The sequence below is a fragment of the Simochromis diagramma genome, unplaced genomic scaffold, assembly GCF_900408965.1.
Source record: "Simochromis diagramma unplaced genomic scaffold, fSimDia1.1 OVJJ01000746.1, whole genome shotgun sequence".
Lineage (NCBI taxonomy): Eukaryota > Metazoa > Chordata > Actinopteri > Cichliformes > Cichlidae > Simochromis > Simochromis diagramma.
The window spans coordinates 728,710-753,629 of NW_024386757.1; the positions used below are offsets into that span (position 1 = coordinate 728,710).

At 40.9% G+C, this 24,920-nt stretch overlaps 1 protein-coding gene across 1 annotated transcript in view; it reads left to right on the plus strand.

The window, feature by feature from the left end:
* The first annotated feature begins 4,290 nt into the window (after positions 1–4,290).
* The window catches only part of ddhd1b (DDHD domain containing 1b), a 30,374-nt gene continuing 9,744 nt past the window's right edge, over positions 4,291–24,920 (plus strand). The window contains exons 1-9 of the mRNA XM_040026911.1: positions 4,291–5,341; positions 7,419–7,595; positions 8,021–8,149; positions 10,136–10,283; positions 10,386–10,495; positions 15,911–16,017; positions 17,587–17,843; positions 18,375–18,450; positions 22,775–22,924. Of these exons, the coding sequence (XP_039882845.1) occupies positions 4,627–5,341; positions 7,419–7,595; positions 8,021–8,149; positions 10,136–10,283; positions 10,386–10,495; positions 15,911–16,017; positions 17,587–17,843; positions 18,375–18,450; positions 22,775–22,924 (1,869 nt within the window). The 5' untranslated portion in view covers positions 4,291–4,626. The remainder of the gene's footprint in view (positions 5,342–7,418; positions 7,596–8,020; positions 8,150–10,135; positions 10,284–10,385; positions 10,496–15,910; positions 16,018–17,586; positions 17,844–18,374; positions 18,451–22,774; positions 22,925–24,920) is intronic.

A 24,920-nucleotide genomic window follows, 5' to 3' on the forward strand; every position in this document is an offset into this window, starting at 1 on the left:
TTATGTATTGGTGGTTGTCAAACAGCAAAATGGTGCATTACCGCCACCAACTGGTGTGGAGTGAAATATCACAAAAATTTGAGAAAATGTCTGAAAAAAGAAATTTGAGAAAAAAGGCAGAAACCTAACTTTTTTTCTCAGAATTCTGGAAAAAAAACGATGTGCCCACTTTTATTTTTCCCCAGTGACTTTAATCCTCTTCCATAATTTGAAACAGTCTGATAACTTTCACTCCCGGAAGTATCTCTGTGGCTGTCATAGTAAGTAAGAGCTGTTCATATTCTCCAAATACTAAGGAAAGAAGCATCAGCACTTCCTTTAGCAGAGGATACACTGGACCACCCTTTATGAAAGGGGAGGAGAAAAATTCATTGTGACGGATCATCCGACCATTCATGAAAATAACAACAAAGTAGCAAGAAAGTTGCGCATATCATGTAAATGTTAACTGCATTTTCCATTCATGCTAAGGAGGGATAAGAGTACTTTTAGAAAGTGAGTTCTGGCCCTGTGATTTATGACCGTAGAAGCAAAAAAATCATAATGGAATACTGCATTTTGTGTTTACTTGTGTTATCCTTCTCTAATATTTAAATTCGTTTGATCATCTAAAACTTTTAAATGTGGAAAATACACCAAAAAATATGAGATCAGGAAGGGGGTGAAAACTTTTTCACACCAACTCACAAACTTCAAGTCCACACCTGACGATACTGGCTGTCTGGGTGCTCCTCCCTGAATCACCAATAAAGCAATATGGGATAGGCAGGCTCTTGCTTAGACCAACAAGAGAGCGGGGAGAATGGCTTTGAGCTGACCAGTGGGAAATATAACTGATTTTACGGCCTTCTGAGGAAGAGGTTTTATGTTTCAAATCAGTCAGACAAAGGGGGATTTCAGAAGGTCACGCTGGGAGATAAGCCTCTGTGATGACCAAAGCCAATTCAGAGCTGATTAAAACAGATGGTGGTGTCCTGCTGTGCTTATGATAAGGCAGGGTGTTAATTTTACCTGGCCAAAGATTTGTTATTTTTCATGCCTCTTTTGTCAGCGTTTTGATAACAGGGGAATTATAGCACCTTAATGCAGTTTTACATATGTACAAAGCTTAAGACTAAGAAACGGTAGCTGATACATTTGATATCGTAGCTTCCTCTGACATGGTGTAGCCTTTCTTTACGTGTTTGAAATGTTTTTCACTGTTTACTCTTTCAGACTCTGATTTCCCCATTCAAAATACATATGAATGTATAATTGATTTTTACTGATGATGGTGTTTTAGACAACATTAAAGAAACAAAAATGAGACAATCTCTCAATCTCTCATATAACAGCTGGTCCGGGACAGCAATGTGTGTCTTTATTAGGGATGGGTATCGTTTAGGTTTTATCCAATACCGGTGCCAAACCGGTACTTTTGAAACGGTGCCGGTGCTTAAACGGTGCTCAAACCGGTGCTTAAAGAATGGAGAACACAAACTTTGTCCAAAAACCTCTCATGTTCAGCTGTTTTTTTTTGTAAAAAGATAACAATGTTAGCCTTTTCTGCAGCTATAGGGCATATATGGTATCACTCTTGGCTGGAAGCAGTGCTTAAACAATGGAAAAAACACAAACTTTATCCAAAAACCTCTCATGTTTAACTGTTTTCCACTTTTTCTTTGGTCATTTTAGCCTTTTTGGCCAGGGTGAAGGGAAGTATCTGCCATCAAACAAGAAGACAGCGGCATGTAGCTATGATGATGTTTGCTAGTTCACCTTACATGCATTAATGTAATAACGTGGTTAGCCTACTCAACGTAAATTACACACGGACAACATTACAGTTTTTCTCAGTCGCTTTGGTGCGTTTCTCAGATCAGAATTGAAATTCTCATAACTATTAGTTCAACCTCCACAACACTCAGTCATTTGTGCACATCATAGTAGCAATTTCTCCTCTCTCTGAACAAACTGAAAATGATTTTGGACATGAATCAGTTGCTTCCATACATTTCCCTGCTGCTTTCTGACATTTCCATTTGCTTATGTCATGTCAGTCAAAAGTAATCATACCTATGGATGCTGAATAGTCGTTCCCAATAAAACTAATAGTCATACATCCATTGCTTGAGTCATCACACACAAAATTGTTGAACTAGTTATCACATGCCAAATATTGGCCATCTGTCAAGCAAATCCTATACCTTTCTGTATCATTTTCCCTGGAAATGTCTCCGAAATTGAACAATTGATCTCAGGTGAATTACAGCTGTCACTCATGAGGAGGCGTGTGAAAGTTTAGTTGTAACCAATGACAAACAACTTGTTCACTGTCAATTATGGATGAATCCTGTGAATCCCCAATTGGCAAGCATATTAAATCTCATTTTAGTTGGTCTTGGACCTTGCTTCCAGTTTTCTTTCTTTAGGTCTAACACCATGACTTTCTCAAAGGTAATTCCCAATAATTCACGCAGTTCTTTTAGTGTGCGAGACATACACGATGTGTCCTGGTCAGTCAGTATTTCTTTCAGGATGCCAACTCAGAAAATGGCCTGAAACTGCACCTGTGCAACACTCTTTGTAAAAAAAAAAAAAAGGTGCACAGTAGCACTGCTTTGGGATTTCGTGTTGCACAATCCATCAGAACTAATACAAAGTGATATCCGCATGCACTAGGGTGAAATTATTGTCCCTTCTCACTCTTATTATCAACTATATTTTGCGCAGCAGTTGACCATACAGCATGCTTTTCTGTCTTTTTATTATATTTAATCCCCTTCCTTTTTGCCCTGCCGACAGACAGTGGCTGCAGTGCACACTTTTCATATTTTTTAACTCTCACTTTCAGATCTTTGAATGTTATAACTTCATTCTTCTCTGTAGCTGGTGGACTGACCAACAACAATGCAAGCAAGAGTGGCCCAAATCTTGGAGTGCAGCAGACAGCATAAAACGGAGGAGCATAAGACCAGCTTCAGTCTGCAGCTTTAAATCTTCAGCTCAGATCTTTAGGATGGATGGAAACCCATTTGACTCCACAGCTTTGGTCCACATTTCAGTCTTTGCTTGCTCAGATTACTTCTCGAAGCCCTCAGCTTCCCCTGGTGCTGTGCACTGCCAGCAACACTCCTGGTTTGCCCCATGTTCTCCACATCTAAACAGCTTAATATTCCATCTGCAACCTGAAATCTACTTGCCACTACGTTAATCATAACAGGCGACTAACTATTATTAGTTAAAGAGCTTATCTTAATGTGTGTGCCAGCCAGGTTTACACCCATGTTCATGAAAACTGTTTAATATTCCAAAGCTGTTGAAAAGCACTTTTACTGACCTCTTTAAATTCCTCTTAAAGTACTGTTCAGTGTTACAAACCTGTTACTGAGGGGAGGAGCTGTGTGCTTGTCTATCTGTAGCAGTGCAAAGCTCTGTGACAGTCTGGAGGTGGACATAGCAAATATGACACTGTTGTAAATGAATATTGTAGCTGTGTAAGCATCCATTGATAACTGAGGGGTTTTGTTTGTTTGTTTGTTTACCCAGTGTGAAAGCAGAATATTCAATTAATATTAATTTCAGGACTTTATGCGTGACATTATGAACAGGGGCTGAGTCACCTAAAGATTTGATCCTAGAATTGCCCCTGAATCTGAAACTGCATGTCATGTGCTGTTCAGCTGATAAACTTTCCTCAGGGATGTAATATTGTGTGTGACTGGGGCATGATGTTTGACTGTTTGAGACTGGAGTTTGGGTTCCATTTATTTCACATGGCTTCTCTGTTTATGAGATATTTGCATACTCGAAAAATTGTTGTGAGCACTGTTAACAAATAGGTCAGCTTGGCCAACTCTAGGAAGAGTCCATTTATGGATGATAGAGGTCACTGCGCTCACTGGAATCCTGGAATTTCACTTTGTCATGAATCCATTTCGGAATAAGGCTGTAACATTACAAAATTTGGTACGAGTGAAGCGCTGTAAATACTTTCTGGATCGAGCGATCCTTGAGGCGACTGTTGTTGTGATTTGGCGCGGGATAAATAAAACTTAATTGAACTGGATGCACCGTGCGATTCCTGCTATTACAAACAATTGTATTTTGGAATTTAATTTTGACACGACGACAGGTTAATAGTCAGTTTAGCAAAATTCTAAACAGTATAAGATGAAATGTCAGACGATTGTTTGACCTGATTTTGAATAAACGAGTGAAAAAACAGACTGATCTTCAAATTAAAGGTCTGTAGCTGGATGTGTAAGTTCACCGCGCGCAGGACGCACGCGCGTTGTGTGCGTCCTGCACGCACGCGTTAGTTGGGTTTACAATTTTCGTCTTATTGTGAAAAATCTGTTTATTTTGAACGTTTGAACAGGAAGTTCCACTTTTCGTATTTTACCTAACACTAGGGAGCGACTGCGAATCCCATCATAGCTTATTGTGTTTATTCCAGCCATTATCAGAGAAAGGAGGATGCAAATGGGGCCAGGAAAGCAGGGATTTATCTTCACTTTGTTCAGCTTTAATGTGTAGCTATAATGGCAAGAAAGACAGTGAGTAGGTGCAGAAAAGTAAACCGTTAATCGGGTCCACTGGTCTGGTGGGAGGACATCATTGTGAGTTTTCCTGTGGACTCTAAAAATGAGCAGTATAAAGGAAAAAGGGACTATTCGGCAGCAGAGCTCCGAGAATAACTCTGTGAGCAGCAGTGAGTGGGACATGGCAAACGATGTGTTTGTGTCCGGTTTTGACGACAGCGTGTTAGCGGACAGCATCGGTGATGGGGACCAGGAGTCGGCACAGTCCAGCTTACTGGACACGCGTCTGCCCTTGGATGGGATGATGTTGGGCCTGGATCGGGTTGAATATTCTGCCTCATCCTATCTGGATTTCGAGCCAAACTACACCGAAAGCGATGGCAACCTTACAACCAAAAAGCGCATCCGGTCCAACAGCTCCCGGCACCGCGGTGACATCGTTACAGAGCTGGGGCCAGAGGAGGTCCGCTGGTTTTACAAAGAGGACAAACGGACGTGGAAGCCTTTCGTCGGACACGATTCTTTAAAAATCGAGATCATCTACCGGCGGCTCGTTGACCAGAACCAGGATAAGGCCGTGGGTCCCAATGAAGCCGACGAAAAGGAGACAGCCGGGTCCTCTGAGCTGCAGCCGGAAAGCTCGGCCGTGGACAGTGCAAGTTTCAGGGCGGAACCGGCAGTGCAACAGCTCTCAGTGTCAGAGCAAATCACAGAGCCGGTCCACAACGGCGGCACCAGCGTGGAGGCAGTGTGTGTCAGAGGGGGCCTTTATGAAGTGGATATCAAAGAAAAGGAATGCTACCCTGTTTATTGGAACCGTGAGCATCTCAGTAATGACATAGCTGTTGTTAGGACTGTTAGCACGTGTTCTGCTGTCAGTATCTTTGACCACTTCTAAGAAAATTAAACCTCTGCTGCTGCTGACTCTGTCACCTCTGAGCTCTGAGGACTGCGCTAATAGGCTGCTGCAAAAACGTCCTCTGTTACTGACATCGTCATGGTCTTACTGACCACCCAGAGTGCTTTAGACCAAAAGCCACACTGAGCCATGCATTCACTCAGCGCTTTATTCTGTACACATTAAGTGCTTTATCTGCCTCACATCCGTGGCCACGTTCCAACTACCAGTTCACTTAACAAGCATGTTTTTAGACGTGCTCTTTGAAACGAGACAATAATACAGTTGTTTCCGCACAATTAGTCGTATATTAGAAGGAGACTTCTCAAGACTTTGTCCAACACAACAGCAATACTTTACAGGGATGTAGAGCAGAGAGCAGGAATACATATATACACACTACTGGTCAAAGGTTTGGAACACTGCAATTTTTCTAGTTTTTTATTGAAGGTTATGCACTTTATTCTCCTATTACACTCTGAAATGAAAGCATAGTACAAATAAGCCATTAGAGTTAAAAAAAGAAACCATGGAATTAATTTATTCTAAACTTCTGACTCATCAAAGTAGCCCCCTTTGGCAGATATAACAGCTGACCAACCCGGGACATTCTTTCTACTATAGACATAAAATATTTTTCCACAAAGTTCCCATATCTGTTGCACAAGTTCCCATAAATGTGTGGTACTTGTAGGTTGCTTTGCTTTCAGTCTTCTGTCCAGTTCATCCCAAACCAGTTCGATGGAGTTTAGGTCTGGACTGTGCCACTCCATATTTTCAAGCTTACTATCTTGTTCTTTTTTCTGAGGTAGGTCTGGCCTGGTCTGGTCTGGTCTTGGACTTATGTTTTATCTTTCTGTGGGATGAACCCCTGACCAACTAGGCACATACCAGTGGATATTACATGGTGCTGCAGAATGCTGTGGTAGCCGTGTTGGTTCAGGGTGCCTCTTATTCTCTACGTAACCGGAAGGTTGCCGGTTCGAGCCCTGGCTCGGACAGTCTTGGTCGTTGTGTCCTTGGGCAAGACACTTCACCTGCCGCCTACTGGTGATGGCCAGAGGGGCCGATGGCGCGATATGGCAGCCTCACTTCTGTCAGTCTGCCCCAGGGCAGCTGTGGCTACAACTGTAGCTTGCCTCGACCAGTGTGTGAGTGAATGAATAGTGGAATTGTAAAGTGCTTTGAGGGCCCCGAAAAGCGCTATATAAATGCAATCCATTATTATTATTATTATTATTATTACAAGTCACCAGTCTGGATCCAGCAAAACAGCCCCAACCATCACACTTCCTCTTCCACATCAGTCCATAATACCATCTTCCAGTCTTCAGTAGTCCATTGGCTGTGTTTCATGGCCTCTTTGTCTTATTCTGACTTCTTAGCAATGGCTTTCTTGCTGCAACACATCCTGTCAAACCGGCAGCTCGAAGTCTTCTCTTCACAGTTGAAAGTGATACTTGCTTACTATGACCACTCTTAAGCTGTGCTTGAAGCTGTTGTCCCATGAGCCGACTATCACACAAGCCGTTAACTCTCAGAAACTTGTCCTCTGATTCAGTTGTGGCTATAGGTCTGCCAGACCTCTTCCTGTCAGCGTTTGCCCCAGTTTCTGAGTGCCTTTTGTTGGTGAAGGAAACTGTACTGTACACCTTGACTTTCTTTGCAATTTCTCTGTAGGGATGTTCTTAAACTTTTTAATGATAGTGTATATATTAATATATTAATGAACTAATTTGGGTCAATTCTAAATTGAACCTATAATTACACATTTGCTTAGTATTCTTAGATTAGACACACACACACACACACACACACACACACACACACACACACACACACACACACACACACACACACACACTGACAGATATGATTAATTTAAAATTTTGTGTTTGATGTTTTCAAAATTAGTTCCTCTTTACTGTTACTGGGATCCAACATTCTGTCTTAGATTACAATTTTTGTTTTTATAAACTTCACATGTTGTTCCACAGAGCAAGACCGAATTCCTGTGATGAGGGGCCAGTGGTTCATTGATGGAACTTGGCTTCCACTGGAGGAGGATGAGAGTGATCTGATTGAGCAGGAACATCTTTTACGCTTCAGGGGGCAACAGATGAGGGACACCTATGAGATCGAGGCAGTGACCACCACAGTGGACAGCAAGGACGGTAGGGAATTTAAAACAGACAGGAAAGACAGAGAGATGCCATTGTGTGTGTGTCAGGCAAAGAAGATGAGTGTTTGCAACCATGTCTGTAGATGTGTGTCTCTGTTGGCCAGAATGGTCTTTTACAGGAAGTTCACAAAACAAGTCAAGTGATGCTATAATGCATGGGTTTATTGATTCTAAAATCTGTAATAAAATAAGATATTTCCAGATTTGGGAAATTCTGTTTTCACAGCAGTTATATCTGTCCATGGGAATAAGAATATATAACAAGTCAAATATTTTCATAATCAACAAAAAGTAACAAATTTAAAAATGCAGTGATCCCATTAACTCCAATTCTGCATACTGTCATGGGAGTTGGTGAATTAATTATTCTGCATGAATTATGTCAGTTGCTCTTAATTACAGTGTGACTTCTCACAGCTATCCACAGTCTGAAGCTGAACAGGAGTCATGTGGACTGGCACAGTGTGGATGAGGTGTATCTGTACAGCGATGCCACCACCTCGAAGATTGCACGTACTGTAACTCAGAAACTGGGCTTCTCTAAAGGTATATAGGATGATTAACACTTTCTGTCTATTCCAAGAATTCTATCCATCCTCTTCTGCTTATCCAATTCAGGGTCATCTGACCCTGGAGCCTATCCCAGCTGTCACTGGGTGAGAAATGGGGTGCACCCCACGAAGCTGACCTGGTGAGTACTGCTGACATTCCATGCAGGATCAGGGAAACAGGACAGTAGTAGTCACCAAGGAACTCCAGCTGCTGCAAAGACGAGGAGAATGTTTTAGTGTCCTTCTGAGCTGAAACATGTCATGAAACTAAACAAAATTTCAACAAAAAAGTTTGGATTTTGATTAGGCCACTCCAAAACCTTAATTTTGTTTTTGTTTTTTTCAGCCATTCAGAGGTGGACTTGCTGTTTTGATATTCAAAATTTTGGTTTTTTTTGCCTAGTTCGCTTTGTCAGAGAGATTCTATTTAAGTGATTTAAATGATTAGGTAAGCGATATTTAAGCAATTAAGTATATATGGCAGTAACCAGACCTGTGTGCCGCTTGTGATATTGAGCTGATTTTTTATTTACTCAGGTTATATTTTAGAATTTGTTTTATGTTCTTAAACATTTGTGCAGCAAACTAAAACAATCCTGGCTACCGAGGCTGGTGATCACGACATGGAATGTCACCTGTCTGGTGGAATGAGCCTGAGCTAGTGTATGAGGTTGAGAGCAACTGGCAAGATATAATTGGGCTCACCTCAATTGAATCTTTCGGGCTTGGAACTAGTCTTCCTGAGAGGGACTGGACTCTGCCTCTGTTTAGAGTTGCCCTTGGTGAGAGGGAGTGGGCTGGGGTGGGTATCTTGGTATCTCATTGGCTTGCTGCCTGTATGTTGGATTTTTCCCTTGTGAGTGCAAGTGTTTGTTCTCTATGCCTTTGCGTCAGGGAACGAATGAAGACTGTTGTTTGTGCTTATGTGGCAAACAACAGTTCAGAATACTTGGCCTTTTGGAGTTCCTGGGTGGTGTTCTTAAGGGTGCTCCACCTAAGGACTCTGTTGTGCTACTGGGAGACTTCAACGCTGATGTGGGATTTTCAGCACCCACCTTTGACAGAGCTTCGACAGCATTCCGAGGGAGACTGGGGACATTGAGTCAGAACGGACCGTGTTCCGCACCTCCATTGGTGAGGAATTCTACTCGGCTTGGTTAGCCTGTGGGACTTTGGAGACAGCCGATGGGTCCCAGCAGGACAAGTGGAATGTGGCTTAGGCAGTGGCTAAATCAAAAACTCGGGTGAGGGAGGAGTTTAGTAAGGCCATGAAGAAAGACTTTTGGACTGCCTTGAAGTGGTTCTGGCAAACTGTCATGTGAGTCAGGAGGGGTAAAACAGTGCTCTACCCATACGGTGAATAATGGGGTGGTGTGCTGACTTCAACCGAGGATATTGTTAGGCAGTGGAAGGTATACTTTGAGGACCTGCTTAATCACACTGGAAAGTCTTCCATAGAGGAAGCAGATGAGGGGCATGACTCAATCATCACTGAGGGTGAGGCTACCGAGCTCCTTGGTGGTAGAGCCCCTGGGACGGATGAGGTTCACCCTGAGTTCCTGAAGGCTCTGGATGTTGTAAGGCTGTCTTGGTTGACACGCCTCTACAATGTCATATGGCGATCTCAAGTGGTACCGTTGTATTGGCAGACCAGAGTGGTGCTCCAACTATAGGGGGGGTGCTGGAAAGTAGGGTCCGTCCATTGGTCAAAGTTCGGATACAAGAGAGACAATGCAGTTTTCGTCCTGTTCACGTAACACTGGACTAGCTCCCTATCATTTTGAGGATATTTGAGGTTGCATGGGAGTTTGACTACCAGTATACATGTGAAGTACATGTGAAGAAGGCATTCAACTGCGTCCCCCGCGACCTGGCCCTGGATAAGCAGAAGAAAATGGATGAATGGCTGGATGGACTAAAAAAAACAGGAAGAGAGCAAATACTTTTTTCACAGCCCTGTACCTGTCTCTCACGTCCTCAGCCTCCAGCAGTGGGACACGTCTCCATCGAGGGTACGTGGAAGAGGCTGCACCTGAAGACACCCCACCTGAAACCACACACATTGTATTTGTGGTGCATGGCATTGGCCAGAAGATGGACCAGGGTCGCATTATCAGGAACACCAGCATGTGAGAAATTATGGTGTTTCCATTGCAAGAACAGATAACAAATTAAAATTAGAGTAATTTTGGAAGTAACAGTTTATTTATTTATTTTTAATTGCTGGATAGGATGAGAGATGCTGCCAGAAAGATGGAGGAGAAACACTTCTCAGATCGCACCACAGAGCATGTAGAGTTCCTTCCTGTGGAGTGGAGGTCCAAACTTTGTCTCGATGGAGGTATGTTTTACAACACTTTCGTTTGTAGGTCCAAGCTTATTATGCAGGGTTTTTTTTCTGCTACGGCACGTGTGAAAAGCCTGCTTACAACACTTTACATTAAACTGACTCAGAGTTTCATCTTCTAAAACAGGATCAAAATTTGCATTAGTATTTAGTGAATCTTATTTTTGTTCAGCATATTTTTTTCTATATCAAATGTTGAACATATACAGTGGGTAAATAAGCATTGAACACATCACAGTTTTTCTATGCAAAATATATTTATATTTCTAGAGGCGCTAATGACATAAAATTCTCACTAGATGTTGGTAACAACCCATCTAATCCACACATGCAAAGAAATCAAACCATAGATGTCTAAGTATTTAAAAGTGCTAACATTAATGACTGTACCAAACAGGTGACTGATTATATACATTTCTCTGTGAATTTAGTGATCCCGTCCAAAACTTGTAAAGGTTATACAAATGAAGAAAAAGACTTTTAAAGACTATGATGACATAGCCAGAAGTGACCTCCAGAGACAAATTAAAAGTACAATCAAAGGTTAGAGGGTGCTGTGACATCTAGTAATTCCAGAGAAGCGTGGCAGAGTATCAAACCCATGATAAATGTCCCACATCAAGGTAGGGGGAAGGCTTCCCTCAACCTGCAGGTTAGTGAGGGTCTGGAGATGGCCAATCAGCTAAACACCCTTTTCTGCTGCTTTGATAGTGGCAGCAGAAATGACTGTCCTGTTGAGTTGCCGTCCTCACCAACTCCTCCCTTGGACTTTATTACAGAATCAAAAGTATTGCAAGTTTTCGGAGGCTGTAAACCCCCAAAAAGTTCAGATCCTGACAATGTCTGTGGGAGTATTTGAAAAATATTTTTCAGTTTTTTTTGTTTGATTTTCTTTTAACAGTCATACGATACCAAATATCTGGAAAGTGTCAGTAACTGTTCCTGTTCCAAAGTTCCCTAGACCTTTGGTTCCAAAAGACTTCAGATCAGTTGCACCCACATCTCTGGCCATAAAATGTTTTGAACATGTGGTGAAAAGGTACATGGTATCGAAAACTCAAGGTCTTATAGACCTCATGCTATTTTCTTATCAACCCTAGAGAGGGGTGGAAGATGCTGTATTAATTTTGCTGCTTACTACATGCTCATTTGGAAAAAGCAAAGACTCATGCCAAGATTTTATTTGTGGACTTTTCCTCTGCTTTTAACACAATCTTACTGATTATTTTAGCAGATAAATTGGAAAAAGAATTTTTGCTTATTGATTTTCTTTGGAGTAGAACACAGCTGGTCAGAATGGTAACTCAACTTTCTGACAAACTGACCATTTCAACAGGCTCCCCTCAGGGCTTTGTTTTATCTCCATTGTTGTTTATTCTGTATACCAAGTCTTGTAATAGCACCTTTCAAAACAGACTTTTTATTAATTATGCAGATGATACAGCTTTAGAGAGCCTCGTGTATGATGGGGAGGATGGGCCAGTTCTTGAATATTTTATTAAATGGTGTGAGAGGGCAAATTTTGTCCTCAACACCACAAAGACCAAATACCAGTAGATTTTAGGAGGAATCCAGTATCCCAGCCTAAATTAAATGGAGAGCTGATCCAGTGTGTGACTGAATACAAATGTCTGGGCGTTATGCTCGACCATAAAACATAACTAAAATGCTTCATATGTTTCGTTGGGCTTTTATTTATAGTGTGTTTAGTTCTTGTATTATTTGTTGGTTTGGAAAATGTCTCTGAGGCACAGAAAAAGACGACTAGAAAGACAGTGATACTAGCTAGTAAGTTGCCTGGAACTGCATTGCTATTACATTTCTAAACTGCAAGTTTAGAAAGCATTTTTAGGGACTGGGCATGGAGTAAAGCAAATAATATTGTGAGTGATGTAAGGCATCCACTTACCTTTTCTATTATTGGACTATTATCATCTGCACAGCGCTATTGTCCCACTTTGTTCACAGAAAATACGTCCAAATGATCTTTTTTTCCTCAAGCCATCAAAATTCTGAACATGAGCAACACATAGGCTTCCAAGTTGGTGTGGTATAAAATCATCCCTAAGATGTAAGGAAAGCCAAAGTGTCTATGTATTGTGTGCTTATGTTTTTTAAGGTGATGTGTTTGTTTTTTATGTGGTGTTTTTGAATGTCAGGTGTCTTCTGCTGTAAGTCAATTTCCCCATGGGCATCAATAAAAGTATCTTATCTATCTATAAATTAAGTAGTTAATGTGTAATAATGAGAAATGACACCAAAAAAAGGTATTGAACATGCTTACCGAAATGCAATTACCACTTTGTACAAAAGTTTTTGTTGGTGATGACGGCTTCAAGATGCCTCCTGTATGGAGAAACTAGTCGCGTGCAGTGTGATGCTTGATAATTCTTCCACACAAATAGTTTTCAGGTTCTGAGGCTCTGTGGGCCCCTTTTATGGACTCAGAGCATTAGTACTCTCCATAGATTCTAAATGCGATTGAGGTCAACAGATTGGCTGAGCCATTATTTTCTTTCTCTGAAAACAGTTGAGAGTTTCCTGTTTTCAGTATCACACATCCACCGGCGTTTTATCTTCATCATCCTAGTAGATGCATGCATACAGTCCATGGCAGTTGAGTGCATTACTTACTGTTTTCTTCAAAACAATTGTACCTGCTGATTCCAGGTCTTTCTGTAGCTCTCCACAAGTGGTCTTTGGCTCTTGAACAACTATCCACATTAGGTAATGCAGTGAAAGACTTTCAAAATTTCTCAATACCACACCAGAGGCAGACTAAATTACAACAATGTTTTTCTGAGGAATGGAAATATGGACTTTACTTTTATTTTAATTGCACAAAAAGGCAAAAGTACGCTGGTAGAGTGCAAACTGCATCTGGGACAAAACCAATACGACTCTTGCTCTTTGCATATGTCTACACAAACAGCATGCTGACATAAAGCTACAGAAGAATCCAGAGTGATGTTAAAGCTGAGCATATGCTGAACCAGGATGTAGCCAGAGCCTGAACCTTAACAGTCAACAAAAGTGGTGATGAGCAGTTAGGCCTGCAGCATTGCAGACTTCATTTTTGTCCGTATATATTCTAAAGTAAAATCACTGAGGGAATTCCTTTGAGCTGGTTTTCAGCTGCTTTGTGATGTTGTTTTTGTGGTTTTATGTAAAGACTAAGAAAAAGAGCACATGTATGTCCTGATTAGGATAGTGATTTGTGTCAACATGGGAGACTATAGCTCAGGTTTATATTGTTATCTGGTCATTGTGTCAGAGTGCACTTCAGGGCATATTACTGAGTAATCCAAAAGTAATATAACAAGAAATGTGACAAATTCTTTTTTACAGGGAGTGATTTAGTGCCATTCTGGATTACTTTTAAGAAAAGAAATCTACCATCATCCTCGTGTTTTGTTCTGTATTCTGATCTTTAACTGAATTTCTATTAAGATTTTTAAATACTAGTGCAAAAACTAAATAAAGAATTACAATATTGTAATATATATTTAGCTTTTTCCTTTTTTTATTTTGATGATTAGCTTACAGCCCATGATGACCTTATAGCTCATGAAATATCCTTTATGGCGTCGATGCAGCGTGGCATAGAGGTGATCAGCTCTGTTAAGCCCAGATTGCTTTGATAGCTCATCTGTGTTTTTGATTCTTTCTGGGGTTCAGGTCGGACAAGCTGCCTTGCCCATCAACCTCAGTAAGAACTTATTCAGCAAACCATTTAGTCCTGCTAGAAAAGGAAATCAGCATCACCATGAAGCTAGTCAGCAGATGGAAACACGAAGCGCTCTAAAACCTCCTGGTTTGGACTTCATAAGTAGACCCATCTATCTATCTATCTATCTATCTATCTATCTATCTATCTATCTATCTATCTATCTATCTATCTATCTATCTATCCATCTATCTATCTATCTATCTATCTATCTATCTATCTATCTATCCATAATTTACCAAAAGAACAGACGCAGCTTGTTGACCTAATCAAAAAAGCATATAACTATAGGTCATACAAGTGTATGTTAAGTGTAGACCTATGGTTGGAGTCTGACAGACAGAGTCATTATAATGGAAACAGGCTTCGGGCTCCAGCAGAGGACTGTAAGCTATGTGACAATATTTTTACATGGCGTTCTGTAATGTTCTTGCATGAAGACAACTTACATTACTGTAAGGGATCAAATGAACTAGAAAAAGTGCATTTAGCTGAATTTATATAGGTCCTTCACTAAAAAGTTTTAGAGCACAGCTCATGAGTTTGTGGTGAAAATTGTGTGAGCTGTCTATGGTCAAATATGGAGTTCCAGAGGGTTCAATGCTAGGACCAATTTCTGTTTACATGATACATGCCTTCCTTAGGCAATATCATCAGAAGGCATAGCGTACATTTTCACTGCTATACAGATGGCACCCAACTCTGTCTAGCCAGATAACACACACCAATTAGTTAAACTGCAGGAATGTCTTAAAGACATAAATACCTCTAATTCTCTAATTCAGTGGTTCCCAAACTTTTTTTGCTGCCCCCCCAAACACCGCTTCGTCCACACCTCCATGGGTATTTTTGAAAACGCAGCTGTTTCTATGCGTTTGGGCCTTTCGTCCACACGTACACGGCATTTCAAATCACCGAAAACAGATTTTTAAAAACTCCTTTTTTGCATTTACGTGTGGATGAGGAGTACAGAGTTCGTCACACAATGTCAAAGGTATGTGCCTTGTTTCACGTCACGCTGTGCGCCACGTTATTGTCTACATGAGATGAATTCACTTGGCCTTAAACAGCTTACAAATATGGATATGAAACCAGATTCTTACTCTGGATGGCATTACCTTGGCCTCCAGTAACACTGTGAGGAACCTTTTTTGACCAGGATACGTCCTTCAGGGTACATATTAAACAACAACTGTTTTCTTCCATTTGCACAACATCTTTGAAACTAGAAACGTTCTTTCTCAGAGTGACACTGAAAAACTATCCATCTATCATCCTTATACTTCCTCCTCATACTTACTTTTCCCCCAAAATCAACTTTTAACTACAGAAATGAATGCAGCAAACGAAAGGGACCAAAAGAGGAGAAGTTTTGTAGCATACTGTTGAATGCTACAAAACAAGGAGGATAAAGTCAGTAGCACTGGTGAGAAAAATGTTCCTGACACTTGCTGATGATGGTACTATCCTCTTCACCTGTCAGTGGTTTCATTGTTGTGGTTTACTCGCTAATATTCATGTTGGACAGAAGGACAATACTACTGAGTTTTGCCATATCTATACATTGCAAGCCAGAATCATAATGTCTACTCAAGTATATGCAGAAGCATTAAAAAGTAATTCATTTTGCTCTGGGAACTTCTGACAACTATGTCTTATGTATTTGGATGTTCTTCCTACAGACACAGTGGACTCCATCACTCCAGACAAGGTTAGAGGTCTAAGAGACATGTTGAACAGCAGTGCCATGGACATCATGTACTACACAAGTCCTCTGTACAGAGATGAGGTGAGTGAAAAAGCCCCACCATTTCAACATTCAGGGTAGCTGTAGCTCAGATGGTAGAGCAGCCTACTAATCAGAAAGTTGGTTGTTCAATCCTCGTCTTCTCCAATATCCTTGGGGCAAGACACTAACCCCAAGGAGTTATTTATATATCAAAGAACAAGGATAGTTACACACTGTCAGTGGTAGCAGTCAAATTGCCCTTTGGTTTAAGGCAAATACAAATGCATGTTCTCAGAAGAGGTTTAGTTCATTCTTCTTCTCTTGTATCTTCTTCATGGCACCTATTAGTGGGTGGGATATAATAGTGAGCAATTGAACATTTTGTCCTCACAGCTGAAAATGGGCATCTCCAAAACTGCTGCTCTTGTGAGGTGTTCCTAGTTTGCAGTGGTCAGTATCAATCAAAAGTGGTCAAAAGGAAGGAATGGGTGGTGATCCAGCGACTTGGTCATGAGGAGGCAAGTCTCACTGATGCACGTGGTGAGCAAAGATTGCCCATTGTGGGCTGATCCAACTGATGAGCTATTGAGGTTAAAGTGTAAGTCAAAGTTGTTACACTTACACTTAAAAAGAAATGACCAGTCTCTTATTTTGATGGTAGGTTCGTTTAATGAAAAAAAACAGGATATCAACAAAAAAATCCTACGCCAACCAAAAAACATAAATTTGATCCCCAAGCAAAACATGACTTAGTACTTAATGGAGAAATCCTTCGTGACTGTCGTCCCGACTGCCTTCATATCATCAACAAGCTCCGCCTGTGTAGTTTTGGGCTGATCCACCACCTTTGTCATGATTCGCTTACAGAGTGTGTCAGTCACATGTGCCAGTTAATTTTCCCTTTAGTGCAGGGAGTTAATGGATTTCCCAAATGCTTAATTGATATCACATTTAATAGTTTAATAATTTAGTTAATAGTTTTCAGTTTCCCTTTGCACTTTGTTTCACATGCATTTTTGCAATCGGCCAAATAAAACACCTTACTTTTAGTTTACCTCAGTAAGTCTCTGCATGTCTGCATTTGGATCCTCACTTTTCTCACACTCAACACATGACAACGATAAAACTTTTATTTTATTTTAACCTTTTATTTCAATGTGCTAATAAATGAAAAACAATAACAATAAATAAGTATTCTTACTACAAACCGTGTTCCTAAGGGCTAGCCTTTGTCCCCTCACTGATATGGTGCTGCAGGGAGCTGGTGCAGTGGTTTGTGATGTGAAGCCTGGTCTTTCTGTAGCAAGTTGTGTGGCTTTCCTCCAGGTACTCCAGCTTCATGACATGCATGTTGGATTAATTGGTGATTCTAAATTGTGATCAGTGTGTTGAATAAACTGCTTCCCTGCTGGCACTCAGCATTACTCCTATTAGGCTAAACCAAACTTTGTCACACTTAAAACCTGGTTAAGATTTTGTAATCCAGACTGGCTATGCAGCACTGGTCTACCGGCCGATCAAAATGACCCTAAAACATCAAATATAATCATATCTATTTGAATCTGATTGACATAATTAAACTTATATCTCATGGTGTTGTGCACACATGCTGTTGTTTTGTTTGTGTAGATTACCAGGGGATTGACTCTGGAACTGAATCGTCTGTACTCGCTCTTCTGCTCACGGAACCCAGACTTTGAGAAAAATGGGAAGGTGTCCATAGTGTCTCACTCACTGGGCTGCGTCATCACCTTTGACATAATGACAGGCTGGGATCCAGTTCGCTTTCATCATCCAGAAGCCCTAGACCCAGAGGATCCACAGATCCACTGGCCTACTGATGAAAAGCACCACCTTCAGGAGCAACTGAGACTAACGCGCCTCAGGTACTCCTCTGGCTTTTGTCTGAAACAGGTAAGGAGTCAGTCCCCATCTGTTTCAGCAAAAAGTGTACCTAATGGCACAAAGGAGTTTGAGGAGAGACCCTCTTTATTCTTCCACATTTTTTCATTATATAGGAAGGGAGAGAGAAATATTTAATCACTTGTGTAATATAATTGTATAATACTTGTGTATTAATACAATACAAAGGTTAACTCTTTGTTTAAGTGGCCTTCATCAGCAGAATGGCTTGGAGCCGCTCAAAATGTAGGGAACAAATATCTTTATAAGGATCAATGCTCAATAAAATATAGCTTGAGAGTTTGATAATCTCTGTCAGAGATATCACTATTGTTTTGTCATTGACTTGGAGAAACAGTTTTATTTTATTCAGTTTCAGATTTTTCACACATTTTTCGGGCCGCAATTTTCACATCAGCCTTTGTTTTTTCATTATGTATTAGAATGTTTTCGGCTGAAAGTCATGTCAACTGCTTTACACTGGCATAATAAATGGTATCCGTCATCCTGTCCAGGTTGAGGGACTTAGAGGATCAGTTCCAGGGTCTGCAGACTTCGTCTTGTGTTCCAGTGCCCGCCCTGAAATTCAAGGTAAAGATGGTGTAGCAGTTTCTCCTCAAACAGAGCAGATTTGCACACACAGATCTTTATTATAAAACTTTCTGGGAATATACTCTCATGGATAGTGTTCATTCCCACTGCTTTAGTTTGTCCACCACTGCGTTCCTTCAGCCCCACAGTGCAGTCAAAAAGTATTTGCCCCCTTCCTTATTGCTTATTGTGGGGCGATCGTGGCTCAAGAGTTGGGAGTTCGCCTTGTAATCGGAAGGTTGCCGGTTCGAGCCCCGGCTCGGACAGTCTCAGTCGTTGTGTCCTTGGGCACGACACTTCACCCATTGCCTACTGGTGGTGGTCAGAGGGCCCGGTGGCGCCAGTGTCCGGCAGCCTCGCCTCTGTCAGTGCGCCCCAGGGTGGCTGTGGCTACAATGTAGCTTGTCATCACCAGTGTGTGAATGTGTGTGTGAATGGGTGGATGACTGGATATGTAAAGCGCTTTGGGGTCCTTAGGGACTAGTAAAGCGCTATATAAATACAGGCCATTTACCATTTTATTGTGCTCAACATGTACTATATAGGGAAAAAACGAATTTGCACACACACACCCTATGTGTCTTTCTGCAACTGATGCAGGAACCCTCGGTCATCCTGCCCTACCTTTTCCTGCTACTGCAAAGCCACAAACCATAACCCACAGCCACGCACCCCCACTGCCCAACTTAGGGCGGGGAGTTATTTGCTCTAACCCCTTCCCCAGTGAAAGAGAAGTTAACCACAGTCATCATCGAGTGATCTGGACATTGGCATCCTTTATGTAGTGGAGCAACAACAGTGTGGCATGGTCCAAACTTGGTATGCTATACTAAGTTTCTCTCTGATGTAAAGCACTGAGAGTTAACCCCACACACCAACTGGAAAAAAATAAGACCCCAAACCTCTGTTCAACACATCAATGTGCGACATAAAAGGGACAGAGAAGTTGTTGATCAGGGGGTTCCACTACTGGGCTATTTTCACCCTATAAAAAGCCATTTGGCACCAATCAGTCCACCAGACCCAAGATGGACCACCATTCTTGGTGTGTTTAGTTATGGGCTATTCACATCCGTGAAATGTGGGATGAACTTCTGATAGTAACAAGCCAATCCCATCTTGTCCACATGAGAGGATATTCGCCCACTGCCCAAGGGGAATTGGATCCCAGATTGTGCACCTGCCTCTCTGCAATCCTGCACTTCTTCAGGCTGGGAATAAGTCCAGCTTGCTTCAAGGGCTCCAGCACTGCGCTTACCCACTGTACATGCTATGCTCAGGTTTTTCTGTGGCTGATCATTTAATCTTCGTAGAAAGTAGCATTTGTAGTATTGGGATGCAACAGGCCGGGGCACCAAACCAAGGCATTTTTTCCTTGTACTCTGGAGATAAGAAAATCTGCCAGTAAGGCCTTGGTTAAATCCAGTGTCATGAAAAATTGAGCGGTGCCCAATTGTTCAAGGAGCTCATCAATCCAGGGCATGAGGTAGGCAGCAAACTGTAAACCAGCATTCACCTTGGGATAGTCAACACAGAACCTTATAGACCCATCCCTCTTCATGACAATAACAATAGGACTACACCAGGCACCATTACTCCTACTACCTTCATTTCCAGATTTAGTTTAAATTCTTTCAGAACTACTTTTTGTGTTCTGGCAAACTATAAAGTCTTGACCAAACCGTCACCATTGGGAAGTCTTAACATGATGTTGTATGAAATTATTGTAACCTGGAAGATGCAACTTGGCAACACATGCCTTCTGGGCTGATTAAAAAAGGTAATTAGAAAGGACTCATCTCAGCTCTGTCATTCATCTGGCATTTCTTGCAGAAATATTATGGTGCTCTGCTTTGTAATATCGAATTGCACAGTCCACCTGAACTTATCACAAATGGCTTGATGAAACGACCCAGTGAAATCCATGCCAGTTTGTTCAAACATGACCTCCATAAGTGGTAAAGAGCACAAAGGTGCTTTTGGAATGTGAGCTGGATTTATGTGGTTAAGTGTGCACATGCACCCAAATATGTGGCCAATGGGATCGGGCTACTGGCATTTTACCTTTGTACCTATTTTACATTGATGCTACTGCATATCAGTAAATATCCCCATTTACACACTTAAAATGTGTGAACCAGATCCCTTTGAGTCAGGGACTGAATGTAGTCTGAATCTATCATGTCACAATGTATATCCCCTTTGCATTTTGATCAGAACACTGTTTGGTGCCCCCCTGACTGGGAAAAGGTGTTGGAAGTGACCTGTACCACCACCACCACCTATGAGGGCACTTATTTTTAGAAGTGACAGGGTCACTACATGCTTGCAGCACTCCTGCCCAAGGCAAGCTGGGTGCAGTTCCAGCAAGCAACTGGACTCATGGCAGTAAAGCAGGGACAGTGACTTTAGGTCCAGTCCATGGTATTAGATGGGTAGCCTGGTTTGCTTCAGTGTGTTCCCCTATATGCACAGCAAGGTGGTTCTTAGCCAAAGTGACGACCTGCTAAGAACCACCTGCCTTCGAGCTCACTGGCCCGTGACATCTCATTTACTCATCTCAATCCCTCACAAACTGTTCCGTGATGACCAGCTCCTGTAGCTGTTGTTCTCCAGCTGCCTTCCCTGTTTGCAGCTACCACATAGCTGCATCTTTCAGCTGCTGGATGTAGGCAGAAGGGTGGTCGGCAGACCCCAGCTCGGTGCTCATGAAGTGATGATTTTCAAACATGTCCAAAAAGGACTATGGATCATCTGTGACAGTCATTTTGTGTTGCAAATTTACACTCAGATGTCTTTAGTTGGTAGAAAAATACTCTTATGTATGGCAAACTGGCTGTCACACTGAATTGTGTCACATTTGTATACAAGACAAAGATAAATCAAGTAAATGCAAAATGCAGTTTTATATGATGATTTCATTTATTAAGGGAAAAACCAATCCAAAGCTACCTGGCACTGTGTGAAAAAGTAGTCCCCCTCAATAAATCACAAATTAACTGTGAATAACAACATTTTATGGAAAGACAACTTCAATGTAACTTATGGAAGCCCATTCCCGCCACAAAAAAAAGTATCCATAACTCTAAATTTTGAGTTGTTAACTCAAAATTTTGACTTGTTTTCTTAAAGTTTCGACTGATTAACTTGAAATTCCGACTTATTAACTCGAAATTTTGAGAAAGATAACTCGAAATTTTGAATTACAGGCTTCCATAGTCACTAGTGACACCCAGACCCACTGAATCACAAAGTCACTTAAATAGAACCTGTCTGACAAAGTGAAGTAGGTAGAAAGAGCCCAAAAAAGGACACATCATTTCAAGATCTAAGCAGAAAAGAAACAAAAACATCTATCAGTCTGGAAAGTACTACAAATTAATTTATGGTTAAAATTTTATTTGTGAAGAAGTTTATGACGTCGTTACTACTTAACATTAAAGGGATGGTTGGCTCAACAGAGCTCTTACTTTTTGTCGGCCTGGCTACAGTGCTGAAGAGAAACCTGGGGTTGTTCTTATTTTCTTCAATCAGTGATGAATAGTAAGATGTTCTAACTTTACAGAGGGCTTTCTTATAAAGCAGCAAACTTTCTCCAGGCTAAACGATTGTCTTCTAAATTTGTGACAGCTTAAGAGTTATCTGCTTTAGCTACGTGTTTGAGAATTATTCAAGGGAGTCAAGTACTTCTGATTTGAGGCTCTATTTTTCGCAGGAGCTACAGTAACCAGTGTCATACGTAGTGAGGAGGTGAAATTATTAACAAGATAATCGACCTCTGTGGATGTAGCGTTCAGGTACTCTTTGTGATTCTAAGTCATTTTTTTCCTGATTTTTAGGGGTTTTTTTGTTTGGGAGCTGACACAGTCTCTAAGCGGATGGGGTTTTGGGGGGATAACAAGAGGAGAGAAGCCACAAAGAGTTGTGTAGGACTGCAACTTTGCTTCCTGGTGCCGAATGAAATCATCATTTAAAAAATTAATATTTACTGAAATGAACTTTGTCTAATACTAACATTGTTTGATGATCTGAAACATTAAAGTGTGACAAAATGTGAACCACATATCAAAAATGATGGGTTGCTATTATGCCATTCTATTCATCTTTTGTCATAGATCTGATTGCAGCTATAGTCTCCCTGTATTTCAGCCTAAAAACATTGTTGTATAAATCGGCCTTCATATTTAAAGTACAAACATTCCTAGCATGTCAAATGCTCACAGAATCACAATCTGAGGGAGCTTCACTTGTAGTGTAAATGCCTGTGAGGAGCAATGACTATATCTCTAATATCTCTAATGATACCCTGTTCTCTGTATTGCAGGTAGAGAATTTCTTCTGCATGGGGTCTCCTCTGGCTGTATTCTTAGCATTGCGAGGAATCCGTCCTGTAAACAATGGCATGCAGGACCACATCCTTCCAAAATCTATCTGCAATCGCCTCTTTAACATATTCCACCCTACAGACCCTGTGGTGAGTCATTCGTTTCAGTTCAGTTTTATTTATACAGCGACAATAACAACAGTCGCCTAAAAGCACTTTATATTGTAAGTAAAGACCCAACAACAATACAGAGAAACCTCAACAATCAGATGACCCCCTATGATCAAACACTTCGGTGACAGTGGGCAGAAAAAACGCCCTTTTAACATAGAAAGAAAACGTCAGCAGAACAAGGCTCAGGGAGGGGCGGCCATCTGCTGCGACCAGTTGGGGTGAGTGTAAGAAGACAAGTTGAAGACAGGCCGTGGAAGAATTCCACAGATTAGAAATTAAAAGTCACACCCATTTCTTTTCTCATCAAGGTGCCCTGGTTCCTCAACAGCTGACGTGGACCATGTCAGGCAAATGATATATACATATATATTAGGGGTGCAACAATATACAAAATTCACGGTTCGGTTCTGTCTCGCTAGCTTGCGCTGCGCTCAGTGGATCTGCACTCGACAGTGCAGCCTAGGCGGAGTAGTTGAACACAGATCCACTGAGTGCTCAACACAGACAGCATCGTCAGAAGAAAAGTTGATAAAATAAATTAAACATTTTGTATTGTTCGATACATATGCGTACGGAACCGAAAGCACTGTATTGAACGGTTCAATATCGATACGAGTACTGTTGCACCCCTTATATATATATATATATATATATATATATATATATATATATATATATATATATATATATATGTATATGTATGTATTTACACACATAATTTAAATTATTTTTTATTCTGTCTTTAATGTTAAGCAGTCAAACATATAAGTCAGCACTTGCTGTTTTAAAGCGCTTTATAAATAACGTTGGGTGTGTTTGGCCAGAGATTAATAATAAATGATAATTAAATGCGGACTGGTGAGTGAAAAAGAAACTATTGCAGCACAACTAAAGGAAGATTCAGGGTTATCTGATCCAACTCTAACTATATCAGCTTTTTCCATAAAGGCTTGCCATCTGTGGAACACACTTCCAACCGAAATCAAATTGATTACAGACATCAGATCCTTTACATTGAAAGTTAAAGTTTTGTTAAAGGGAAATCAGAGATGTAGTAATTTTAACTAATGATTTTTAATTTATTTTAATTGTAATTAATTATTAATTAATTATCTATTAATTGTAATGGTATTTATGATGTATTTTGGTTTTATGAAAATGTATGTTTTATTGTAAAATGTATCTATGTTGATTGTAATCCCAACAAGGGACAATTGTTGAAAATTATTGTAACGCACATAACATGAAACTTATGTGCGTTACATCAGTTTCATGTTTTTTACTTGGACTATGTTAAACTGTACGGAGCCCCGCAGGGGACATGGGAGAAAAAAAAATTAAGACGGACTTTTGCGAGATCTCGCAAAACTAACTCAGGATCTCACAAAACTTTTGCGAGATCTCGCAAAAGTTTTAGCCGCATTCTTCGGAGGCCGCCAGCTCGAAGCCGACCGTGAGGTCGAGGCACGATGTGCCGGGAAAGCGGTGTTCCTCCCAGCTGTAGTAGGTCTCAACCTCCCGTTAGCTTCGAGATGGAGCACTTTTGCAAATACGTGATGTCTTGTAAACCGAGCAGATATCTGACGTTTACACAACTACATTCACGCCTCAAAATATCTTAAAAGTTTATTTTGTGACCCAGAAAGAGTAATATTACAACTAAGTAATTGTTGGAATTCAACTTTTGCGAGATCTCGCAAAACCGCAAAGGTTTTGCGAGATCTCGAGTTTGTTTTACGAGATCTTGCAAAACTTTTGCAAGATCCCGAGTTTGTTTTTGCGAGATCTCGCAAAACTTTTGCGAGATCCCGAGTTAGATCTCGCAAAAGTCCGTCTTAATTATTTTTTCTCCCATGTCCCCTGCGGGGCTCCGTAAAACTGCACTGTCCCTTTTAAATAAATAAATTCAAATTCAAATATGCTTTAGCAAAAAGCAACGTTTGAAGCCAAATATTAAAAGTAGAGAGGATGT